The sequence below is a fragment of the Trichomycterus rosablanca genome, chromosome 9 (assembly GCF_030014385.1).
Source record: "Trichomycterus rosablanca isolate fTriRos1 chromosome 9, fTriRos1.hap1, whole genome shotgun sequence".
Taxonomy (NCBI): domain Eukaryota; kingdom Metazoa; phylum Chordata; class Actinopteri; order Siluriformes; family Trichomycteridae; genus Trichomycterus; species Trichomycterus rosablanca.
In genome coordinates, this window is record NC_085996.1 from 4,752,342 (window position 1) to 4,779,521 (window position 27,180).

The 27,180-nt window shown below is 44.7% G+C and overlaps 2 protein-coding genes across 5 annotated transcripts in view; one reads left to right on the forward strand and one right to left on the reverse strand.

The window, feature by feature from the left end:
* Nucleotides 1–1,602: 1,602 nt before the first annotated feature.
* On the reverse strand, nucleotides 1,603–20,265 carry hmbox1b (homeobox containing 1 b). Of its 3 annotated transcripts, none has more exons than XM_063001708.1 (10): nucleotides 20,062–20,265; nucleotides 9,003–9,497; nucleotides 8,041–8,126; nucleotides 6,828–6,938; nucleotides 6,569–6,722; nucleotides 6,350–6,432; nucleotides 5,124–5,219; nucleotides 3,195–3,286; nucleotides 2,977–3,060; nucleotides 1,603–1,967 (listed from the first exon to the last, which is right to left on the reverse strand). In XM_063001708.1, exons 2-10 carry the CDS (start codon nucleotides 9,494–9,496, stop codon nucleotides 1,824–1,826), a joined length of 1,344 nt encoding a protein of 447 aa, XP_062857778.1. In that variant the 5' UTR covers nucleotide 9,497; nucleotides 20,062–20,265; the 3' UTR covers nucleotides 1,603–1,823. The 3 variants fall into 3 exon arrangements, with proteins under 3 accessions (XP_062857778.1, XP_062857777.1, XP_062857776.1); XM_063001707.1 differs by having other exon boundaries at nucleotides 3,195–3,289; XM_063001706.1 differs by having other exon boundaries at nucleotides 3,195–3,304.
* Nucleotides 20,266–24,913: 4,648 nt separating this feature from the next.
* Nucleotides 24,914–27,180, forward strand: part of filip1b (filamin A interacting protein 1b) — a 34,071-nt gene continuing 31,804 nt past the window's right edge. For both annotated transcript variants that reach the window (XM_063001713.1, XM_063001710.1), the window contains exon 1: nucleotides 24,914–25,409. The gene's annotated coding sequence lies outside the window, so the exon portion shown is untranslated. The remainder of the gene's footprint in view (nucleotides 25,410–27,180) is intronic.

Consider the following 27,180-nt stretch of genomic DNA (forward strand, 5'->3'; position numbering starts at 1 on the left):
GCGTCACGCTTCCTCTCCACCAATGCCGATCCCTGCTCTGATTGAGGAGAACGAAGCTAACCCACGCCCCCTCTGACACGTAGGCAGCAGCCGTATGCATTTTATCACCTACAATTTGACGAGTGCAGTGCAGCTCAGCACCATGTACAAAGAGACACACCCTGAGAGCACTCTTTTCCCATCTCTGTGCAGGCACCATCGATCAGCCAGCAGAGGTCGTAATTGCACCAGTCACGGGAGAGAGACCCCATCCGGCTTAGTCCCGCCCGTATCTGAACAACAGGCCAATCGTTGTTCATGTGGCTGCTCAGCCTTAGCCGGCAGGCAGAGCTGAGATTCGATACGATGTATTCCAGATCCCAGCTCTGGTTCCAGCGTGTTTTTACCGCTGCGCCACCTAAGCGGTTTTTATTTGGATTTTAACGTCACGTTTTACACTTTGGTTACATTCATGACAGGAATAGTAGTTACTCATTACACCAGTTCATCAGTTCACAAGGTTATATCAAACGCAGTCATGGACAATTTTGTGTCTCCAGTTCACCTCACTTGCATGTCTTTGGACTGTGGGAGGAAACAAGAGCAGAAAGGACCTGGACCGCCCCACCTGGGTGGATGGAACACAGGACCTTCTTGCTGTGAGGTGACCGTGCTACCCACTTAGCCACCATGCCGGTTGAAGAGATGGAAGCATGATGTTTATTGATTGGTTGATTTTATACACCAGTTACATTAACTGCATTTAGCACTGTAACAGTATATTTTCTAAGCAACTGAGGGTTAAGGGCCTCGCTCAAGGGTCCAACAGTGACAACCTGGCAGTGGTGGGGCTTGAACCAGATACCTTTTGATTACTAATCCAGTACCTTAACCACTAAGCTACAACTGGCCCAACTGCTTTAAGCAAGGACCTTCCGGTTACTAGTCCAATTCCTTAACCACTGAGCTGCCGCTGTTAGCACTTCAAGTGAATAATTACAAGGGTGTCCAGATACTTTAGACCGTACAGCGCGTGTACATACAGTAATAAGTTACCACACACCGTAAAGTCTGGAAAATACAGCAAAGAAACGCGCACGCTTTCAGCAGAACGTTGATTTATAGTCCACAGGACTCGAACCTTTCGTACTTTGGCATTTAACAGTTTCGCTTTAGCGTTTTTATAATTCAGTTCCCGTCTGGCGTGATTTTTATTACAAAATAAAAAAACAAAAACACAAATAAAATCGCTTTAAAAATAATAAAAAAGAATAAAAACTCGAGGGAAAATTCGAGGGAATGAAAGTGTTAGATCGGCTAAATACACAGAGCTGTCAGTCAGTACAGGAGTCCGGTACACACACACACACACACACACACTCTCACACACACACTCTCACACACACTTATATATATTTCCATACAGCTTCACACACTCGCGTGCGTATCAACGTCCGAGACGAGCCGCCGCCGCTGAAAAACATGACGCCACATCCAGGAAGCACCGATGAAGGACAAAGAAAACGAGAAACACGACGCACTCCTGGAGCGGAATGAGGTAAAGGTCGGGGTGGGGTCGGAGAGAACTGCACCCCGCTCTGTGGAAGATTCCAGAAAAAGGAGGACCTTGGTGTGTTTATTGAAAACGGGATGCCAGGCTGAGGAGCCTGGACTACATGGCCTTTAGAAGATACAGTGTACCGGGAGGAGCGGAGGAACGTAGCCGCTAGACGTCCTCTGCTATAGAAACGAAGCAGCGCGCATACACACACACACACACACACACACACACACATACACACACACACTCACTCACTCACACGCACGCGCACACGGACGCCCCCTTAGTCGTCGTCCAGCACCTCTGTTTTGATGTCGCTGGCCACGGCTCCTGGGCGGGACAGAGCCAGGATGCTGTGATTGACGGCTGCCATCTCCACGGCGAGGGAGATGGGGTCCTGGTGGTCTGCGTGGTTGGTGCTGTCATCCTGGAAGAAAACACAACGGCAAGAGGCAGCAAATTAAAGGAGCGGACAGAGGTGAGGATGCAGTGCGTGGGTGGGGGGGCGTGATGTAATGATGTAGGAGAGGTTTTGGTTATAAAGGTTATACAGGTGATGTACTGGGATGGGTTGGTTATATAAGTGATATATTGGGATGGATTGTGATATATTGGGATGGGTTGGTTATAAAAGTGATATATTGGTATGGATTAGTTATATATAGGATTATATATGGTTATATGATTGGTTATATAAAGGATGGGTTGTTATATACATGATATACTGGGATGGGTTGGTTATAAAAGTAATATATTGGGGGTTTTGGGTATAATGGTGGTCTATTGGGAGGGGGTTTGGTTATAATGGTTATAAAGGTAATGTATTGGGAGGGGTTTAGGTTATACAGGTGATGTATTGGGAGAATTCTGGTTATACAGGTGATGTATTAGGAGGGGTTTTGGTTATAAAGGTGATATATTGAGATGGGTTGGTTATAAAAGTGATGTATTAGGATGGGTTGGTTATAAATGTAATTTATTGGGGGTTTTGGGTATAATGGTTATACGGGTGATCTGTTGAGAGGGGTTTAGTTAGAAAGGTTATAAAGATGATGTATTAGGAGGGTTTTGGGTATAAAGGTGATTTACTGGGGGGGTTTGGTTATAAAGGTTATAAAGGTGATGTATTAGGAGAGTTTTGGTTATAAAGGTTATACAGGTGATTTATTGAGAGAATTTTGGATATAAAGGTGATCTATTGGGAGAGGTTTTGGTTATAATGGTTATACAGGTGATGTACTGGGAGAGGTTTTGGTTATAATGGTTATACAGGTGATCTGTTGAGAGGGGTTTAGTTAGAAAGGTTATAAAGATGATGTATTAGGAGGAGTTTTGGTTATAACGGTGATTTACTGGGGGGGGGGGGGGGTTTAGGTAATAAAGGTGATGTATTGGGGGGTTTGGTTATAAAAAGGTGATGTACTGGGTTTTTAAACCTGGGTTGGCGATGTAGGTTCAAGCCTGTAGAAGCCGAACGGCCTGGTCACGCCTCTCTTCTCAAAGTAGGGCAAATCACAGCTCTGTGAGGCGAAGACAGAAATAAGAACCACCAACACATTCAGGTTAAAAAGAATTACAATTAAATAATTGTTATATATATCAGTTATACAATAACCAAAACCAAGGTCCCACATGTAGGTGGTGAATCCCTCACCTGCTCGGTGTAGTCACTGGTGTCGATGTCGTCGCTGTTGGAGTGGCCGCCGGGACTCTGCACATCGATGCCGTGACTCTCCAGGATTGTGGCTTCTTGGAAAAAAGACCCTGTTGTGACACATCTGAAGCTACTTAAAAACCCACTAAGAGACTGGCACACTAGACTACACATGCATCCAAAACTAACTACTCGCCCCTGGTTTCATCATTGCTCATAACGCATGCTCGCTAACTTCCCATGGGTTCTTCGGAAACGTGCGACACCTACGTCACCTTCCACACCAGAATTAGAGGAAGCGTGTACAGTGGAGAGCAAGTATGATATTAGGACCACACTGAACAACAGCCATGACCCAAATCATAATTATTCTAAATAGGTTGATGACTGTCGGTAGAAAAGATTTTCTTGTTTTGGTTGGCTTTTATTTATCCAGCATTGGATTTTGTATGAAACACGTGTGATATAGTAAAAATGCCATACAGACAGACCATTCATTTAAATGAAATAATCATTAATCAAATAAATTAAATAATCAAATAAATAATATCAATCATGGTTTTAGAACCACCTGTAATTTCTGTCTAGGCCATCAGCATTTCATTTGTACATGATTTATGGAAAAGCAACTTAAAATGTACGACACGAGTACCAGTACTGTAATTCCCCCCCATTTTCACTCTTTTTACTGCACAACCCTGACCTGATCAAGGAATAGAGGTTCAACACACGGTCACCAGATTAGGGGAAATGTGGCAAGTTAGTTTTAAAATGTGTGATTTGGTCGTCCCATTTTCTGTCATTCCACTGTGTTAATAATTACTTCTTAAGAACAATATACTGCTGTCTGGTTTCACACGCTATAAACTAAGCTGACAAATAATTCATTCATAAGCATAGTACAAACCATATGTCCAAAAAAGTTGGGACATTTTGTAGAATACAATAAAAAACAAGAATCTGTGGTTTGCAGCGGTGGACTGTGTTAAGTGATAACAGTTTTCTGAAGTACTCCTGAGCCCATGTAGCCATGTCCATCACAGTAGCACGCAATCGAGCACACTGGTGATAGAGTTCGGTGAACTCTCTCTAAGACGAAGAGTTCCAGCCAACGCGGTAACATGCCTTGTATGAACTCCAGCAGTGGTTGGCTGCCCTCGGCGCCCTCTCGGAGACCAAACGGACGCAAATTCTTCCTTCGACTTCGATTTTCAAGGTCCTCGGTCTTGGATTCCAGGTATGCGATTCGTTTCATGGCGTTGGTTAGTTCAGTCTTGTTTTTTTTCCAGATGCTCCTCTGCCGACATTATTCGGTTTTCAGCCTCTACCACCCGTGTAGTATTAGCAGCAACTTTTTGTTTCACTTCTGACCTGTTGCTTTCCAAGGCAGCGACAGAGCTGGCCATGTTAGTCATGAGGTCATCCATGCTGTCCAGTTTGGATCCAAATTCTCAAAAACTGAAAATATCACAGTCTTTGATTGTAGTTGTTTTTGACATAATCCCAGTTCAGTTGGTATTGTTAACTTGGGGTTTTTATAAGTTGTTTAGTGCGAGTTAGTGGCTAACGGTCTTGTCCTACACTGACTGAGACCTTTCTGGATTTCCTGAACCTTTTCACAATATTAAGTACGGTAGATGGTGAAAATTCCTTGGAATCTTGCATTAAGAAATGCTCTTTTTTTTTTTTTTCTTTTTTTTTTTTTTTTTTAACGCACCCCCAATTTTTCCCCCAATCTAGTCGAATGCATCGTGTTCAGTGAAAACAAATCATTACACATCTTTTCCTTCTATTTCTGTCAGTCAAATAAACATGAATTCAAAAGAATGAACACATGACAGATTCTTGTTTTACTGCATTGTATAAAAAACGTCCCAACTTTTCCGGAAAAAGGGTTTTAACACAGAAAACAAGAGTTTAAAACTGTACCGATATTGGCCCTCCTCTTGATCTCCTTGCGGCGATTAGCGAACCAGTTGTAGACCTTCAACGATGTGACTCGCTCGAAATCAGACAGTTTCTTCCCTGCAAAGAGAATCGACGTTTCAACACAAATACAATCACTGACACACAGAACATGTCGTTATTAAATATATTCCTAATGACCGGGACGTCTCGTCCGATTTTATACGACGCACATGTAACGATGCAAGCGTGCAAACTTAGTGTCAGATTATAGAATCAGATATTACATCCCATAAATCACAATAACACATTATGGTGGCATGAATAAATGATACCGTGCCTGAATAAAACACGAGCTCGACGGTGAAGAAGAGACGTTTGAAGATCTTCAAATATTCCTCTAGCATTCATTTTCCCTGAGCCGTGGACTAGCACACGCCCCATTCCGCCGCTTCTTTTCACCCACGTGCGGATAATAATGCTGTTCCCTCAGTGAATCCCTTATTACTAGTGCAGGTGCATGGACCAGCCAGCAGGGGTCGCTTCTGGAGCAGCAATAAGAAACCCTGTCAACTCCCTAACACCCTCCCTCCCTTCCTCAGGCATAACCAAGTGTGCCTGTTGGACGCCCGGCCAGGTCGATAGCACCTGATCAGGGAATCCAAAGGTCTCGTTTCCACCTAGTAAACTCACTCCACAAACCGCCAAACGTAGCCTATTATGTCTGTGTAGACGCCCGGCCGGCCGATAGCATGCCCTGAGATTCGAACACAGATCTCAGCAGTGCTGGGCTAGCATAACAGACCACTGAAACTGGTTTGACTGGTGTAACTAAGTCAAAGGGTTTAATTCGTCGGTTTTGCGCCGTCCTTTGCCCTTTTCCGATTGGTGGATTTAAGACGAGCCTCTCAGACTATGACCCAAAATATCCGACACGTCATATTGCGAGTTCCAAGAGTACAGAACCATCATCACGACCACAGAAAGGGTTCTACGATGAGCGATTCTGTCCGCCACAGCAGAATTGTGCCGGTTATCGCACACATTTACACCGATCAGGCATAACATTATGACCTCAATGACCCTCGTCATGGGTTTACCACTGTTCCTGATAGATACTGACCACTGCAGACCGGGAACACCCCACAAGAGCTTCAGGTTTACTGGTTAATCTGCACCATGATGCGTCCTAACAATCCTACGGCAATTCAGTTAGCAATTGAAGTCTTTAAATTAGAGCATCATCATACCTGGTTTCTGTATGACGGCGTTGCACGCGTTGGCGATCTCCTCTCTTTTACCCTCATCAGGATACTGATTATCATTGAAGTAGCTGTGGAGATAAAACACACAGCCCTTGTATTAAACTGCTCAATTCCACCAGCCCCTCCATCCTGACCAGGGTTGTGGTGAGTCTGGCTCCACCCAAGCAACATTCAGCGACACCTCACACGACTCCTCGGGCTCACCTCTCCATCACGGCGAGGCACTCCTTCCTCCAGGTGAAGCGGCTGCCCCTGCGCAGGCGGAAGCTCCCGGTGGCCGTGCTGATGGGCGGCGGGGTCTGGCGCCACTCCATCTCGTCCAGGTTGAGGGGGGCGGGCCGCATGTTCAGGGTCGCGCCTACGACGACAGAAAGACACGTTTTTGTTTTTTTATAAGGTAAAGGCATCGATCGTGAGTTCGCGACTCGTTTCGAAGCGAATGACGCCGATGGCGCCGTCTCACCTGGCGTGGTCTTCTCCAGCTGGTACCAGCGGTAGAAAGCTCTCTTCTTCTGCTCGCTCAGGTCCGATCCCTGCTGTAGGAGCCAGTGAGAGATGCGACTCTGACTGATCCCTGATCCGGAAGCACAATCAAAACGTCAGATTAAAAAACACTCGTGGCTTGTGGTAGAGGGGACACTCGTGAAGGACAGGGCGACTGACTTGTGACCAGGGCTGGGCGGTACATCGCGAATATTGATGATATATTCGATATTACTTTTTACACAATGTTAAAAATGGCCATATTTGATGTATCGAATATATCTAGGATACACAGGTTACCATTTAAGTACATTTAAAACGGAGCACAAAAGCGCTGCGCTGGACGCTTTCCTTTGTGCATGAGCGGGTGGCGCGTCCGAAACGACTCTTTTCAAACGAATTATTCATTGGAATCGAATCAGGGAGCTGTGCTCTTATCTATGGTAAAGATTCATTCATTTACACAGATGAACTGATTCATTTGCGTGGGCAAAGAGATTCATCCGTGGTTCCAGCCTTGAAAAACAGATTTGTAAACCAATCAGAGCTTCCGAATTCAGATTTTGGGCGGAATTTTTATCTGTCTCTTGATTGGTTGTAAAGGCATAAGTGATAGTTTAGTGAACAAATTACCAGTTTCAGCTTTTTAACGAGAAAGCCGTTAAAAAAAATTAGTTAGATGGACAAACACAGTTAGAAATGGATTTATATATTCTGGAAATATTCTGGAAACATATAAGGTGGCCTTCAAAAAGAAAAACAAGTGTAATATATCCTCACGTAAGCAGCGGTTATGATTTTATGCTGCTGTGTGGTTGATCTGGGTCGCGGTGCTGCTGTTTACTGTGCGCTTTCAATGATAGAAAAGTTTTCGGGATTGTTTGATGCTCATTTATTTGCAGTAAAACAAACAGAATAAATGTGATTGTGAGATTCAGCTGGTTTGTTTGATATAAATATTGTTAATATGAATACAAATACAGCCTTACAATAGTACAAAATATAAACACTGTAATTAGTCAGAATGTATCAGAACTACAATGTTTTGTGTTTTTTAAGATAACTTGTAAACAAAGTGAGCTAAAATACGACCTGCCTTTGTACTTTAAATTTACATTATATCGTATAATATATCGCCACTTCTTAAAAGCATATCGAGATATGAGTTTTTTAGTCATATCGCACAGCCCTACCTGTGACCTGAGCCACCACTGCCTGAGAGATACGCCGGTTAGCCAGGAATGCCTTGATCTCCTCCTTTACCATACTGCTGTCCCTCCTGCTCGCTCACACACACACACACACACACACACACACACACACACACACACACACACGAGTAATCATAGTTTCAGAGAAGGCAATGAGCATGTCAACCATATATATTGCAAAGTGTTATCGGGACGGGACCCTTCCCAGAATAGAACTGCTATAGAACAGGAATGAATCAGTGAATCAATGAATCAGGGAATCAATGAATCAGGGAATCAACTCTTCTGGGAAGGCTTTTCACCAGACTTTGAAGTACGCCTGTGGGAATTTGTGTGTATTCAGCCAAAAGATAACAATGTCTGTATGGCTGGGCTCTGATGTCAGTTGAGAAAGCCTCCGTTGATGTTCCGATTCATTCCAGAGCTGTTAAGTGGGGCTGACATGTCTGTATAGAGCTTACTCATACTGGAACAGGAAAGGGCCTTCCCTAAACTGTAGGGACAGCACACAATTTTGGAACAAGTGTCCACATAGTTTTGGACAAGCATTGTATTTGTATAGTGTATAGTGTTTGATCTGATAGTGGACACTTTTTCACCGATCACATCTGAGATATAATACAATCCAAGCGATTGCTGGTTAGGGGCCTTGCTCAGGGGCCCAACAGTGTTTGATATCACAGCTGAGATTTTAACTCATACCTACAGACCCAAATGCAAAGAAAATCCAGACTGTCTACATACACTATGTGTCCAAAAGTATGTGGACACCTGAACGTGAGCTTGTCCTGCTTGCCACTACAACAGCCTCCACTCTTTTGGGCAGGCTTGGAACAAGATTTTGGAGTGTGTCTGTGCACAGGAGCATTGGTGAGGTCTGTGTGTATGGGTGTCCACATACTTTTGGCTATACAGTGTACATACATCACAGAGGGTGAACTGACCTCATGAGCTCCTCCACCTTGTCGTCGACGTCCAGCTCCTCCTCCGTCCCGTCAAACCCGTACGGCCTGACCGCCGCCGCCGCCTGGCCGAGCGCAGCGAAGCGGGGCGGCGGAGACAGCTTCCCGTTGGCGGTGCCGTTCTGTCCCACGGTGACCAGCGTGACGGGAGGCGAGGTGGCGTAGCTGTTGCTGGGCGACGGCGAGAGGAATTGCGTCTGTGTGGAGGTGGTGGCGGTGGAGACCACCAGGTGGGAGACGGAGGGTTCTGCGGCGGCGCCGTGGGAGGGGGCGGGGTCCGACACGGAGGGGGCGGGGCCGCAGGACGAGGAGGCCGAGCCGCGCCGACCGAACTTGTCGCCGTGCTCCCGGTCGAGGCGGTCCAGCGTGTCCAGGGCGTGGATGATCTCAGGCTTGGTCATGCCGCTCCGCCGGAGCCGCTGCAGCAGGTCGATCTGCTCGATGGTGAAGCGCGGCTCGTCTGTGTACTGGGACATCCTGCGGGGAGAACAAGGTACGGGGTCAGGGGGGGTCCCGAAAAAGCCGAAACGTTCACCATCAAAGCTTTGTGGGGACGACAGGGGAGCTGAAGCACTGACCGATATTTGGGGCCAATATTCTTTTTTACCCCAATCCAGTCGTTTCAAGAGGGCCTCGAGTGACCAGGAGAGGTCATAACTGCCGAGAAACAAGGAACCCTGTTCAGCCATCATCCCTCCCCCCTACAGACACAGCCAATCGTGCGTCTGTGTAAGCGCCCAGCCGGCTGATAGCACAGCTGACGTCTCGAAATCGCAGTCAGGTCGGGCATCTACATGGACGACGATTGGCTCGTCTGTGCAGGTGCCTCGAGCGACCAGGAGAGGTCGTAACTGCTGAGAAACAAGGAACCCTGTTCAGCCATCATCCCTCCCCCCTACAGACACAGCCAATCGTGCGTCTGTGTAAGCGCCCAGCCGGCTGATAGCAGAGCTAAGACTTGCCGCGACCTTACCAGGGTCAAAAAGCGATTAATGAAAATAAAACAAAGACAAAAAGTATTCAAATCATCCCCATTCATCCTCATCTAACTAAAACAAAATGCAGACCGTTTGAAGGTCGAATTAAGGGGACGAGAACCGAACCCCACCTCGGAACGTCTGGACGTCCTCGAACACAAAGCCGAGCGAGACGATCCGCAGCGCCGCCCCTGCCAGCGGGGACAAAAAAAAAAATAATACAATCCTTTTTTTAATGTGACCCAAATCCCGGCGTCTGGATCCGCTCCGGCTTTATTCATACGGCTCGGCCTGACTTATCACTTCTTCTGTTGCCATGGAAACCCTCCTGCTTCAGCACCACGTCGTTTCCTGTGATGGGCTCTAATGCGATCAGAGGCCCGGAGTCGACGACGACGCTGGAATATTTATTCTCGGGTGGCGCGCTGTGATCGTGGCGCCGCGTCCCTTCTTCGCAGCCATCACGAGGCGCGCCCCGATCGGCCCGGTAGTTCCTGAACTGTTTATTCAGGCTTTAAACCGGAACCATGATGATAAAACCTCATTCGTTTTCATTTTAGTGCATCGACCCCTTTTTGCACTGAGCTGCACAGTCACAGTCTTCATTCTAACTCCTGTCCACTGTCCAGTGAGCTTACAGTGGGCGGACAGGCATCAGAACCGGACGTCAGAGCTACAGAAGAAGGTCCATCCACCTCACAAGGGTTTCTGTTCTGGTACCAGATACCACATGAGTCCTACAGAACCCTCAGACTGACCAAACAACAAACTGCCCTTGGTTTTGGACCATTATTGTGAATAACAAGAAGTTGAAGACCAACAGAAGACCGACCACGGCACGCACGGTTCCTCTCCACCAGGCTAATCATCAAGCGAACAGGTTAGCTGGTCGCGCTGTCCGGCTGGTCACTGTATAACCAGCTTCACCCTGATAAGCGGAGAACCGCTTCAATAGATCACCAGCGAGGAGAAGCCGACGAGCCCGACCAATCAGCGCCGCGGGTCCGGGACCCTGTTTACACAGGTTAGCTGTTAACTCGGGTTAGTGGAACGTGAGGAACGAGGGCGACCGGGGGCAGGCCGTCGCTCTGGAGGGGTCGTGCAGGGGTCAGTGGAGCTTAATGCTTTGGTTTAGTATTCCGGTCATGTTCGGAATACGCGCCACTGTTCCCACTGTGGAACGTTCTCCATCCAAACCCGGTCCATCTCACGCTTCTCCTGGTCGCACCACCGTAATTCAGAGCACAAACACCACCCTGGGTCGCTTCCCTAAACTGATTGGCACGCCGGCACAGTCCGCAGGGCCGGGCTGGGTACGACCCGGTGCAGGACACTGCACCAAAAGTCTTTCTCTCTTTGAGACCTCAATACATCATTTCTCCCAATCTGGACATATCCAATTCCCGACTACGAACCCACTGCCGCTTGCACACCCCCCGATCAGATCAAGGATCACCGCACAGCCCCTAAGACACACGGCAGGAGCTCGAGTATCACACGGGGAACAGACCCCGTCCGACCTTCCCTCCCTCAGACACGGCCGACTGTGTTTGTAGTGACTCTGCTGGGACCGGGATATGAGTAGTAACGTCCGAATATAATTTCTGCTCCTCCCGCAGAAGCTCCTCTGCAGTAAAAACCCTCCATTAAAGAGCCAGAAATAACCGAGGAACCTGCTGAACCCTCCTCCTCCTCCCTCAGTTCTAACGTTTTATATCCCACACCGTCTCCACCGAACGCCTCCAGATTATTATAACAGTGTGAGAACGATCAGCCGAGACAGATCAGAACACTTTAGATTCATGCCAAAATGGGACATCCTTTCCTCACACACACACACACACAGTGACACACAGACACACACACACAGTGACACACACACACACCCACACACACAGAGGAGTGTGCACATGCAAGTTGTTTTTAGACTGGGGTACCGTGTATAAAAATGCATGTGACACACACAGAGACCACCACACACACACACACACACCACACACACACACACACACACACACACACACACACACACACACACACACACACATTCAGTTAGAAACACAAACACACACACACACACACACACACATTCAGTGAGAAACACACAAACAGAAATTTAGACACACACACAATGAGACACACGCAGTGACACACACACACATTCAGTGAGAAACACACAGTGAGACACACACATTCAGTTGGAAACACACACACACACACACACACAGTGAGACACACACATTCAATTAGAAACACACACACACAGTGAGACACACACATTCAATTAGAAACACACACACACACACACACACACACACAGTGAGACACACACATTCAATTAGAAACACACACACACACACACACACACTGAGACACACACATTCAATTAGAAACACACACACACACACACACTGAGACACACACATTCAATTAGAAACACACACACACACACACACACACACACACACAGTGAGACACACACAGTGAGACAGGCATGCGCGCACACACAGTGAGACACACACACACATTCAATTAGAAACACACACACACACACACACACACACACAGTGAGACACACACAGTGAGACAGGCATGCGCGCACACACAGTGAGACACACACACACATTCAATTAGAAACACACACACACACACACACACAGTGAGACACACACATTCAATTAGAAACACACACACACACACACAGTGAGACACACACATTCAATTAGAAACACACACACACACACACACACACACACAGTGAGACACACGCATTCAATTACAAACACACACACACACACACAGTGAGACAGGCATGCGCGCACACACACAGTGAGACACACACACATTCAGTTGGAAACACACACACACAGTGAGACACACAGTGAGACACACAGTGAGACACACACACACACATATACAATGAGACACACACACACACACACATATACAATGAGACACACACAGTGAGACACACACACACACACACACACACACACAGACAGTGAGACACATATACAATGAGACACACACACAGTGAGACACACACACACACATACAATGAGACACACACACACACACACACATATATACAATGAGACCCACACACAGTGACACACACACACACACACACACACACACATATACAATGAGACACACACAGTGAGACACACACACACACACACACACACAGACAGTGAGACACACATATACAATGAGACACACACACACAGTGAGACACACACACACACACACACACACAATGAGACACACACACACACACACATACAATGAGACACACACACACAGTGAGACACACACACACACATACAATGAGACACACACACACACACATACAATGAGACACACACACACACACATACAATGAGACACACACACACACACACAATGAGACACACACAGTGAGACACACACACATACACACACACAGACAGTGAGACACACACACACAGTGAAACACACACACACACACACATACAATGAGACACACACACACACACATACATACAATGAGACACACACAGTGAGACACACACATACACACACACACACAGACAGTGAGACACACATATACAATGAGACACACAGTGAGACACACACACACACACATACAATGAGACACACACACACACACACATATACAATGAGACACACACACACAGTGAGACACACACACACACACATACAAGGAGACACACACACACACACATACAATGAGACACACACAGTGAGACACACACACACACACACACACAGACAGTGAGACACACATATACAATGAGACACACACACACAGTGAAACACACACACACACACACACATACAGTGTATCACAAAAGTGAGTACACCCCTCACATTTCTGCAAATATTTCATTATATCTTTTCATGGGACAACACTATAGACATGAAACTTGGATATAACTTAGAGTAGTCAGTGTACAGCTTGTATAGCAGTGTAGATTTACTGTCTTCTGAAAATAACTCAACACACAGCCATTAATGTCTAAATAGCTGCAACATAAGTGAGTACACCCCACAGTGAACATGTCCAAATTGTGCCCAAATGTGTCGTTGTCCCTCCCTGGTGTCATGTGTCAAGGTCCCAGGTGTAAATGGGGAGCAGGGCTGTTAAATTTGGTGTTTTGGGTACAATTCTCTCATACTGGCCACTGGATATTCAACATGGCACCTCATGGCAAAGAACTCTCTGAGGATGTGAGAAATAGAATTGTTGCTCTCCACAAAGATGGCCTGGGCTATAAGAAGATGCTAACACCCTGAAACTGAGCTACAGCATGGTGGCCAAGGTCATACAGCGGTTTTCCAGGACAGGTTCCACTCGGAACAGGCTTCGCCAGGGTCGACCAAAAAAGTTGAGTCCACGTCTTCGGCGTCATATCCAGAGGTTGGCTTTAAAAAATAGACACATGAGTGCTGCCAGCATTGCTGCAGAGGTTGAAGACGTGGGAGGTCAGCCTGTCAGTGCTCAGACCATACGCCGCACACTGCATCAACTCGGTCTGCATGGTCGTCATCCCAGAAGGAAGCTGACGCACAAGAAAGCCCGCAAACAGTTTGCTGAAAGCAAGCAGTCCAAGAACATGGATTACTGGAATGCCCTGTGGTCTGACGAGACCAAGATAAACTTGTTTGGCTCAGATGGTGTCCAGCATGTGTGGCGGCGCCCTGGTGAGAAGTACCAAGACAACTGTATCTTGCCTACAGTCAAGCATGGTGGTGGTAGCATCATGATCTTGGGCTGCATGAGTGTTGCTGGCACTGGGGAGCTGCAGTTCATTGAGGGAAACATGAATTCCAACATGTACTGTGACATTCTGAAACAGAGCACGATCCCCTCCCTTCGAAAACTGGGCCTCAGGGCAGTTTTCCAACAGGATAACGACCCCAAACACAACCTCCAAGATGACAACTGCCTTGCTGAGGAAGCTGAAGGTAAAGGTGATGGACTAAACCCAATTGAGCACCTGTGGCGCATCCTCAAGTGGAAGGTGGAGGAGTTCAAGGTGTCTAACATCCACCAGCTCCGTGATGTCATCATGGAGGAGTGGAAGAGGATTCCAGTAGCAACCTGTGCAGCTCTGGTGAATTCCATGCCCAGGAGGGTTAAGGCAGTGCTGGATAATAATGGTGGTCACACAAAATATTGACACATTTGGGCACAATTTGGACATGTTCACTGTGGGGTGTACTCACTTATGTTGCAGCTATTTAGACATTAATGGCTGTGTGTTGAGTTATTTTCAGAAGACAGTAAATCTACACTGCTATACAAGCTGTACACTGACTACTCGAAGTTATATCCAAGTTTCATGTCTATAGTGTTGTCCCATGAAAAGATATAATAAAATATTTGCAGAAATGTGAGGGGTGTACTCACTTTTGTGATACACTGTACAATGAGACACACACACACAGTGAAACACACACACACACACACACACACACAGACAGTGAGACACACATCTGTACACTGAAAATAGAGACGTGTGAAAACATGAGCAGCCGTGAGATAAACAGAACGATCAGAACTCGCCGTGTCCTCGTATGTGGATCAGAACCGAACCGAGCCCTCTAGATCCAACATCTCATTACACTGCTGCAGCTCCAGTTAACCTGGGTCAGTTATGATCCCCCGATATTAAACAGAACTAGGTCACTAGCATCACTAATCCTGATTTCTCTTTAGTTCTCATTCCGTTAAGAATGCCGTTCGTGTCTCTAAAATAATAATAATAATAATAAATAATAAGAAGAAGAACAATAAGCCTTTATTTATTACATATACAGATGCACATGGACCATTATACGGCACCCCCGGAGCAGACAGGGTTAAGGGCCTTGCTCAAGGGTCCAACAGTGGCTGCAAAGCAAATCCTGGATTTGAACAGGCAATGTCCCGATTGATAGATAGGCCAAAGCTCTACACACTAGGCTCCCACTGTCCCAAACAGCAGTTCATAATAAAGTGGACGTTACACGCCGTGCGGTGTTTTGGTGGCGGTGGTGTGACGCGGTGTGGAAACATCACGTGTGCTGGTGGTTCAGGTTTATGGGCACAAAACAGAAAACCAGCATGAAACCACCACTACCAGTTATACAGCAAATCATGCAGGTACGAGTGTTTTCACAACAGTGCGACTGAGCTACACAAAACGAGCTCTAATACGCTAGATGGCCGAAAGTATGTGGACACCGTTCCAATGAATGAATTTAGACGTTTCAGCCTCACAGCTACTGCTAAAAAACAGAAAACCACATAAAATAATGTAACTGCATGACTGTAGGTTTACTGACCAGTTTGAGAGGAGAATCATGCTGGTTTAAGCTGTTTTGTGAGCATGAGGTGGTAAATTCACCTGCCCCAAAACCTCATAACAAACAGGACGCTCAGGTGGCCCACGACTGCTCAGATCCAGGAATGTGGGGTTCGAATCTCAGCCAGAAACAGCCAACTCATTGGGAGGTGCTGATCCCAAGCCCCACTGAGCCTTCATATGACCTGATGCCCGTCTGGCGGCTTCACGCGTTCCGATGGAGGCTTTCGGTTGGCGTAGGTGTCGTGCTGCACAGAACGGCGCAGGGAGCGTATACAGATCGGTCGTAAAGAGTAAGTACCTTCCTCTGAAATGCGTCCATCATGAATAATAAATGACGTTTATGGGGTTCAGCGGACGCTTTTATCCGAAGCGTTTACAGCCGTGACAGACCAGCATGCAAGCGATTGAGGGTTACGGGTCTTGCTCAGGGGTCCGACGGTGGGAACTTGGCAGCGATTGCTGGTCAAGCTGAGCTACCACTGATTCACTTCTGACGGCTTCTTTAACAACATCAAAACATTTTGTTTGTTTGTTTATTTATAGGTTTAACACCATCAACATCTTCTAAATGCCATAAATGTTTAACATCATGTTTATGCCCAGAGAACGGCACTAGAATACATGATCCTGAACCAGAACTCGGCTTTTTATAGCTGTTTTAATACCAATAAAGAAATAAAATAAAACTGGCAGGCCTTAAAAAGCACGCATTGTAAAGAATAATCTGACTTCAGTGCCAGTGAGCCGGTGTGGCATAACATAACGGTAAGAGCCAGGCTTTGGTAACAGCGGTCCTGAGCTTACAGGGTTCGAATCCCAGGCTAGGTTCTTAAACACAGAAGGTCCACGACGTTACATGAAACTATCGGTGCACTCCTAGTGCTGATCCCAAGCCTGGATAAATAGGAGGGTTGTGTCAGGAAGGGCATTAAACGCAGATAAAAGGATTCATTACATAAGGACACACTCAGAAAGTAAAGGTAACATTTAGCATGTGGAAGATGAATTGATGAATGTTTAAACATTAAGAGCTTTGATGTAATGCACAAGTGCCCCTATAGTAAATCTACAGGACTTACAAAGCCAGTTGTGCACTAAAAAGTCCAGTCTTTTAACAAAAGATGCACACTAAAGCAAACAAGCAACTCTTATTTTTATTTTCTCCTCATTTTCCTCCTGATTTAGCGACTCAATTTTGTCTTCCGCTGCTGAGGGATACCAGATTGCATCCGAAGAGAGCACGTCACTGTACACGCCTCCTCCGACACGTGTACAGCCGTCCTCTTCCTGCCCATGCATTCTGCACAGGCGTCTCTTCCGCCAATCAGGTTCCTTACCCACCCACACATAGTCCGGCCCCCCACCCTGCAGATACGGTGGCCAATTAGTAGGGATGTCCCGATCCGATCTCACAGATCGGGATCGGGGCCGATCAAGGCATTTTTAACTGATCGGAAATCGGCTTTACTAATGCCGATCATAACCCGATCTTTTGTTTTACGTCAGCATGTCCGCTGTGTGGAAATAGTTTAAATTGGAAAGTGAAACAAGTCCAGCAGTGAAGTGTAACGTCTGCACTGTGAGCGTTTCACGAGGCGGTAGTAGCAGAGCTGCGTTCATTACTGTAGAATTTTACTGTTTATATGGTGTGTGAGTCGAGGATCACTCCGGTTTACAAAACAATAACTTTTAATCCCAGTATGAAAACTTCAGGACCATAACGTACAGCTTTTACCAGTTTACGTGTTACAAGACTGAACGACATCTCAGTATCAAGCACTCTGATTGGCTTAGTTATGTAACCGAGCATCGTAGTGATGCACTCGCTTAATAAATAAATAAATACACACTATATTCACAAATTGTCGGGAGCAGAACACTTTATTAACTTCTTCTGTTCCGAATAGCGGACAGCCAGAGCCAAGCACGCTATCCCATGCGCTATGGAAGCCCCAAAGGGTCAAAACACACTCACTTTGCGTAGAAACGTCCATCAAACCATTGTCACAATACAAGCACTTTAAGAACTGGCTTTCCTTCATAACAAAAGAGTGACTTTCCATTTTATTTTGGTATTCAGGTTTTACTGTAATGCTGTTAAGTAACTTATTTGTTTTTTTATATTCAAGTTAAGCTGCTACACCACTTGTGAGTGGAGATTTTTGTTCATTTTTAGTGCATCACTGCATTAAACAGAATTATGTTCTTTGAATATAAAGTTCAAAGTGAAACTGTAATTATCTCACTTCATTTTTACTACAATGCTGCACTAGGTTTGTTTACTTTATTTTGTAAAAGAACATTAAGCAATAGTTTGGATGCAGCATTATTTTCCTACAGCACTGCAGAGCTATTCAGTTGTTAAACATGTACGTTGGATTAACTTGAATAACTGTAATGTAGTTGAAGTGTGCACTGTGTAAACAGTGTTATCTAGTTTTTAGCTAGACAATATATAGAAAATACAAGTATCGGTTTGAGAATCGGTATCGGATCGGGATCAAAATTAAAGATCGGGATCGGATCGGGAACAAAAAAACGTGATCGGGACATCCCTACCAATTAGTATCTGCTGCAGGCACTGCCAATTATGCCCGCGAGATGGCGCCCAGCCGACCGGTGGCAACACCGAGTTTCGAACCGAGGAGTTCAGAAACTCGGTGCTGGGGTGCTAGCGGGATATCCTGCTGCGCCACCTGGGCGCCTCAAACAAGCAACTCTAATGCCAACACGCTTCTGCTGGCGTCTTGAATCATTCTATTTTTAAATAATATCCAAATCCACCAGACGAATTGTGAACAGCTTATTCAGAATAATACATGCAGGTTACACTTACAGAAACTACTACTGGACGAAGTGAAACCAGCACAAATGATTACAATACACAGTTCAAGCCGTTCTAAACTAGTTTGTTGACAAACCGGGTGAAGTACTTGCAACAAATCCTCTATAATAAATGCCTAAATACAGTAGAATTAGAATGAATTGCTGTATAGAGATGCATAAAATGACATTAAGATACACACGGCATCAATCATTGCACTGCTGCCAGAAAGTAAAGACAATAGTCAGCATATTAAAGATAAATCAGATAAAATGCTTTAATGTGATGCACCAGTGCCACTATAATAAGGTAAAACAGGTCGACAGGACTTGCAAAGTCAGTTAGGCACTAAAATGCATAATCCTGCACAAGGACTTGGCTTATTTACCCCAGAACATTCAAAAATACAGAAAAGTATTAAATCTGCAGTACTTATAAAGCATGCATTGCAGAGATCGATAAACTCTGATGCCAACAATGCTTCAGGTGGCATTTTTTAGGATGAGTGTTTTGCACATGTGTCAGGGTAATAATGTGCACCTAGTTTACATCAGCTTATTCAGAATAATACATGCAGGTTGCATTTACAGAAACTACTACTGGACGAAGAGAAACCAGCACAAATGCACACAAATGCACACATCTGGACAGAGCTGTATTGAATACACTGACTTCACCAGGGTTCAGATGGCATCGCCTCATTTTGCAGCTGCAACAACACCCAGGTCAGAAAGTAAGTTAAAACACAGATGATAAAAATAGGAATATTAAATGCTTTAACTGATGCATGTTGACTATAGGATCTACAGGGCTCAGTAATAACAAACTGCCTATGCTAAGCTAAGTGCTAAGAGCCAGCAGAAATAAGCGACACCGGACGTTACCTTGATGCTTGGTGTGAATCTTATCGCCGTATTCCAGCAGAACATTGACCGATCTGACCCAGCGCTGGAGATGAGGAGGTTTAGATGATGCTTTTGGACATTAGAGAGGACAGTGATGTATTTTGGAGAGCTTCAGTCCGGCCCTGTTCTCTCTGATTCTCTCTCTCTGCCGCACTCGCTCTCCTTTTGTCTCACTGACAACACCACTGTTGACATCCAAAACCCGGAAGCTGTTCACCTAGAGCATCATGGGAAATGTAGTTCGGTCGGGTTTCCCCCTCACAAAATGTAAACAGTGAAATTATTGAAATATATCACTATATTTCCCTAAAACATATATGATTGAAGTGTAATGTTCACATACATGTAAGATACGTGTACACTAAGTGGCCAAAATTATGTGGACACCTCGGCTAATTATCAAGTTTAGACGTTCACACCCATTGTTGTAGTTCCAAAACGTCTAAATAGTACAGACATGATTGTTTGATGGTTTTTTTAATTATTAAATCGTATTAGTATTATTATTTGCACCCATACTTATACAATTGAGGTCTAATGCAGGCCGTTGTAGCCTAGCGGTTAAGGTACTGGACTAGTAACCGAAAGGTTGTCGGTTCAAGCCCCACCACTGCCAGGTTGCCACTGTTGGGCCCTTGAGCAAGACCCTTAACCCTCAATTGCTCGGACTGTATACTGCCACAATACTGTAAGTCACTTTGGATAAAAGCGTCTGCTAATTGCCAAAAATGTAAATGTAAAGTTTACATATAGGCCGCACGCTGTTGCCTCACAGACTTTGCATGTTCTCCCCTGGTCTGCGTGGGTTTCCTCCAGGAGCTCCGGTTTCCTCCCATAGTCCAAAAACATGCAGTCAGGTTAATTGGAGACACTGAATTGCCCTATAAGTGAATGGGTGTGTGTGCGTGTATGTGTGTCTGCCCTGCAGTGGACTGGCGTCCCGTCCAGGGTGTTACTGTGTGCCTTGCGCCCATTGAAAAGGTAGAATAGGCTCCAGCACCCCTCCGTGACCCTATATTAAATATATAGTCATGATAATAAAAACAACAGTATTTTCTGTTTTCAATTTTATGCTATGGGTGGGGCTGTTTTTTCTTGAAGTAACACACCCTGGACAACATAGCTGAATGTGAGGTGTGATGGGAATTTTTGTTATTAGTAAAGCAGTAGAACAAAAAGTCTTTAAGCCCAAATGATCACCAGTTACATCTATATTTAAATAAACAATTTCATGCTGCAAGTTCTGGTTTTGTTGTTGTTGTCTGTCTGTGGTTTAATTCTAATTGTGCTGATGGATGTACTGTACAATCTAGCAGTCTGGACGTTTGAGTAAACCTTGAACACACTGTGTCCTGCAGGTGACGCTATGATACTGTTGCATTAAGGTGTGATGTTTAAGTTTAACTGTAAACTCTCACCATCTAGTGGTAAAAAAGAACTTATTTTTCTTTCTTCCTTCATCATGTTATAGCCTCTCTGAACTCTGGTGATGCAAAGCTGCAAGATGCCTGTGGACAGTGGCAGTGGACAAAGCCTCAGTGTCCACTTTATTACCAAATGACACACAACAGCAGGAAATGCCCATAAGAGTAAATTAGAGGATGTGAATGCAAGTCAAAAAAGGACATTTGACCATCTGTCCAAATTTTGCATGATGCTGGTAGGTAGATTTGCCCCTCTAAATGAGTGACTGTGTAGATGAGAGAGTGTATGGGTAAGAAACCCACACGGACATACACATAAAGGACCCAGACCTTCTTTCTGAGAGGCGACAGTGCTACCCACCCAGCCACCGTGCCACCCGCTTGCACATTTGACTGGTTTATCGCAGACACAATGACGCAGGACACACTGCGCTCCTAATCAGCCGTGACTGAATGGTCGCCTCTGTATGGCTTCTGAATATGAACTCTGTTCTGTAAGTCACACTTCTCTAAACGTTCTTTCAGCTAAACGCGATTAGCTGTGAGTTATGAGTCCATGCTGAGATTCTCCGAGTGTTTGCGCCCACTCACAGTGAACCGTGCACACACACGTGCTTCACCTCCATCAACGCTCGCTATTGTGGAACGTTTTAACGTTTTCATGCCCGCTACTTAATCACAGACGTCTATTCAAGTGTGCTGTCTTGTTTGGATTTCCCCTTATGCAAAACACATCACACCATTCATATTTCTATAAAGTTCTTCACTAATCATTGTACACTGTGTGGTCTAAAGTATGTGGACACCTGACCATGAGATTGCCGGACATCCCATTCCAAATCCATGCACGTTAATAAGAAGTTGGTCCACTTTTATGGATTAGCACACCCTTAACACTATCATTTCTAATGTGCTGTCCACATGTTTTTGACCATATAGTGTCTTTTAGTTTGTGTCCTTTAGTTGTGGATTCTGAAGTGCTCGGCAACCTTCAACCTTCTACTATTCAGTCTGTTAGAGACGCTCAAATGTACGTCTTATTCAATTCATTTCACTTTCAGCAAACACTCTAGCCTGGTCAGGGTCACAGTGGGTCCAGCTCCTCCGGCTTCGGTCGTCCCCCTACAGACATAGCCAGACACCCGTCAGGCCGATAACACTACCGAAATTTGAACCCTGGATCCCAGAGGTGGTGGGCTAGCCAGATAGAGCCCTGTAAGTGCTACTGAGGGTGGAAACGTCTCAGAGCTAAGCCATACAAAACTTCAAAAACACAAGAGGAGAACATGCAAAACTCTGCACAGACGTGTAAATATCAAAGCCAAGTCCGACTAGTAACAACAACAATAATGATGATGATGATAATAATAATAATAATAGGACTGGCACAGCGGATAGTGCTGTTACCTCATAAGGCCTGTGTTTGGGCAGTCATGGTTCTATCTGCGTGGAGTTTGCATGTTCTCCCTGTGTCTGTGTGGGTTTCCTGTGTGTGTGTGTGTGTGTGTGTGCCCTGTGATGAACTGCCGACATGTCCAGGGTGTTTATTGTCTTTCGCCCAATGATCAGACAACAACGAATGAATAAATGGACTCCTGAGCAATGTTCTTAAAACCCAATCGCTCAAAATTGTGTTCAGTCATAATTGTAAGTCGCTTAGGATGAAAGCGTCTGCTAAATGCCTAAAATGTAAATGTAATGTAAAATGAATGAATGAATAACAAGTTTCATTTTTATGTTTTACCAGCACTTTATCCTGGTCAGGGTTGCGGTGGGTCTAGTTTCCCCAGAATGCAGTAATACAACTAGTCCACCGTGGGATCTTCAAACACAGCCTTTGGTTTAAACATCATTTTTTGCACTCTACCAACCTCTGCATGTTTGTGAACAGCGGGTGAATCTATTATTCGACATCCATGATGAGATTTGGTTTATGGAACCTACATACATAACAGTTTATCACTTTAATAGATCAGGGAGTGATTGATTACTGTTTCCTCCTGACTGTGCAATACTGAAGTGGACTACCGTTCCTGCTCCGCCGTGTTGTGCTTGCTAAGCTAAAAGTTTGCTGCTGGTGTTAGAAATGCTGTGATTAGTGACACGTCAGATCCACAGGACGTGAGAAAGTAAACATTAATAATAAATAAATGTAGATTTTTGATAATGAATGCATTCTCTCGTCGTATTGTCGGTCAGTAATGTGCACCGTGACAAACTGCTTACAGTAAAACTGATGAAATATTGATGATTTCTAGACTCACATGCTGCTCTGAGTAAGGATGTAAATCAGAGTGTTCATGCTGTAAAGTCTTGGCTTGTTAAATGATGCAGATTTCCAAGCCTGAACTCCCCGGACGACAGGCGGACAGACTCGTTATATGGCGGACTGAGTCATTAGACTCAGGAAATGAGCTGAAATGAGTCCGACGATGCAGGAGGAGTCTGTCCGGGGATGAATTTCTGATCGTTGTTCTGGTAAATGCTGACGGTTTGATGCTTAGTTAGAAATTCTTGTTTACATTAATGGCGTTTAGTGGAAGCTTTTATCTGAAGCGACTTAGCAAGCAATTGAGGGTCATGAGCCTCGCTCAGGGGTCCGACAGTGGTAACTTGCGGTGATGTTTAGCCTTGTACCAGCAACCTCCTGATTGCTAGTTCAGTAGCTTAACCACTGAGCCACCGTTGCCCCCTACTGGGCCAGTTTAGTCGCATTTGGTTCTAAAATTTTTCGGAACATGGAAAGACAACACGAAATAAACCGAGCAACAAACAGATTTAAATATTAGAAATCATTTCATGTGCATTCTCCTCTATTTAGTAAGATTTGGGCCATTGGTGACAGCCAGTTATCAGCCAATTTATTTCCACCACACAGAACCAGTAAACCTTTAAACCAGATGCATATTATAGGTGTTGGTTGCCAAACCCTTGGTTTTTCTTCCTTAGGAGTTGCTGCGAAGTTGTAAAGTTGTTGCAATTGCTGTGGCTGTAACACATGAATTCAATACTTAGAAGAGGCATCCCAATACTTTTGTCCCTATAGTGTATGTCTGAGTAGAGAGGGATAGACGAGGCCCTGTGATAGACTGAGTATTCCAGGCTTGCATCCAGTATTTTCATTCAGTGGCATCTCAGTGCATAAGCCACTTGCACTGTTGGACCCTTGAGCAAACTCTAAACATGGTGATGAGAGGTGAGGTCAAACCCAAGTGCTGTTCCCTCTTTAATGTAACCTTGTACTTGTACTGGGTTCGTTTCTGGATGCCTGTCATAGCTCGGTGGAACAAACCACGCGTTTATGGGCAGGTCGGCAAGCTCAGCTGTCAGTCGAGCCTGGAAAACTCGTCCACAATCTGCTCAGCTGCTACCGACCGCGAGAGAGAGAGAGAGAGAGAGAGAGAGAGAGAGAGAGAGAGAGAGAGAGAGAGAGAGAGAGCAGAATTAAATATAGCTTCAGTCCAGCCGTATACAACTTCACTGCACCGTACCCGAGAAAAAGCAGAACCGAGACAGAACCGAGACAGAACCGAGACAGCACCATTGAGTGGGAGGAAAAGGGAACATTTTTAAGTGCTGGTGTTAACAGAGAAGATCCGACCACCTCCTTGTTCAGATTGGTCTCTCTCGCGCTCTCTCTTCCTCTCTCGCGCTCTCTCTTCCTCTCTCTCGCTCTCTCTCCTCCTCAGCATGTCAGAGTCTCACTGCTGGCTCTCCCAAATCGACAGAGGACAAAACACAGAGCCGGAGGAGAAGGCAGAACAGGGAGCAGGAACCGCTTCCCTCTCTCATGGTGTCGCCGGGGCGGCTCAACTTCAGCACAAGTCAAACTGGAAACTGGAAACTTTTTAGGATTCGATTTGCTTTTTGAGAACGCTCGCACTCTCAGGACAGTGTGGAAAGGTAGGACGTGGTTTTGCTCCTCGAGTTGTTCGAATGAGGTCCTTCTCCGCTGTGAGGAACTGAATGGGAATTAAATAAAATAGAAATGATATATATGTATATGTGTAGCGGTGCAATTCACATCCTTGATTGAATTCACATTTCCCTTTGAATCCAGTGATCAAAGACTTTTCTTTGTCTTTGATGTCTCCTTGTATGGTATTGAGTTGTCAACCTTTTTGTCATGTCTGCACTTTTTTACCATAGTCCTAATATTGCTATACATTAAATATAACATAACACCCTATTAATTAACCTGTTATAGGTGATAAGAGACAAACAGGGTAGAAGGAACAACCTAGTTTGTTAGCACACACCTCCTTATTACTGGACAGTTTGGATGGTGTTGTCCTGACTATATGATGTTTTTAATGTAAACTTTTATACCGTCGAGTCCTCATTATTAAGATAAATAAGAAAAACTGCGTTCACTTATAATGCTGCAGTCAGGCTGTGTTATTTCCTGAACACTTACCTAATATCTATAAATAATCCCCCCGTCTACGTAATTAAAATTAGAAAATGATTCAATACATTTTCCTTCCCTGAAACCACCGCTGAGTTTAGGTGTGACGTTGTCATCTGTCATCAAGTGTGAGCTTCATTTTCTTTTAAAGCTTTTGTCGTTTTGTTCTGATGAGCTTCATCCTGGTCAGGAAACACTGGGAAACGCCGGGCGAAGGACAGGAACACACCCCGAACAGGGCGCCAATCTATCGAGGGGCTTTCGGCAATCCCCTAAAAGACAGAGCAGATCGTGTTGATTGATAGAACTGCTGAGATCCGAACCCAGAACAGACAGCTGCACCACCAGAGCGCCCAGCTTATAACCGCATCGATTCAAGACAGACGTCTCTTCATATTTTAGTTCATTTGTGTTTAGGTCAGTTGTAGCCCAGCCGTTAAAGTACTGGACTAGTAATCAGAAGGTTGCTGGGTTAAGCCCCACCAATGCTGGGTTGCCACTGTTGGGCCCTTGAGCAAGGCCCTTAACCCTCAATTGCTTAGACTGTATACTGTCACAGTACTGTAAGTCGCTTTGGATAAAAGTGTCTGATAAATGCAGAAAATGTAAATGCTAATGTGGATTTATAATAATAATAATAATAAAAAAAAATAATAGTAACAGTAATAATAATAATAATAATAATAGTAATAATAATAAAATAATAATAATAACAGTAATAATAATAATAATAGTAGTAGTAATAATAATAATAATAATAATAATATTGATAATAATAATAATAACAGTAATAATAATAATAACAATAACAATAACAATAATATAATAATGATAATAATAATAATAATAATGATATTGGTAATAATAATAATAACAGTAATAATAATAATAACAATAACAATAATAACAATAATAATAACAATATAATAATAATAATAATAAAACATATTTAATGATAATTTATATTTATCTTTTAATTACACTATATAAGGACACACTATATATATTTTGAGTTTAGGTTTTACAGCCACGCCTGTTGTTAACAGGTATATAAGATTCATTATGTATCCACTATCACTGAGATTCAGGGTTTACATCGTAGAGGTGCTATCAGACAGTCGGACGCCTAGACAGACGTGATGGGCTATGTCTGAGGGGGGAGGGAGGGGCAGCATAAATTCAATAAGGTTCATAAATTCAAGAGTTTGATGTGGAGGAACTTGAAAACTTTTGGACTAAACTACAACTTAGATCTCAGGCCGGACC

Coding starts and splice junctions, on each gene's coding strand:
- hmbox1b (XM_063001706.1), bottom strand. CDS start 9,496: ATGTCCCAGTACACAGACGAGCCGCGCTTCACCATCGAGCAGATCGAC. Junction 6,433..6,568: donor TGCCTCGCCGTGATGGAGAG/GTGAGCCCGAGG, acceptor TTATCTCCACAG/CTACTTCAATGATAATCAGT. Junction 3,305..5,123: donor CAAGAGGAGGGCCAATATCG/GTACAGTTTTAA, acceptor GTGTCACAACAG/GGTCTTTTTTCCAAGAAGCC.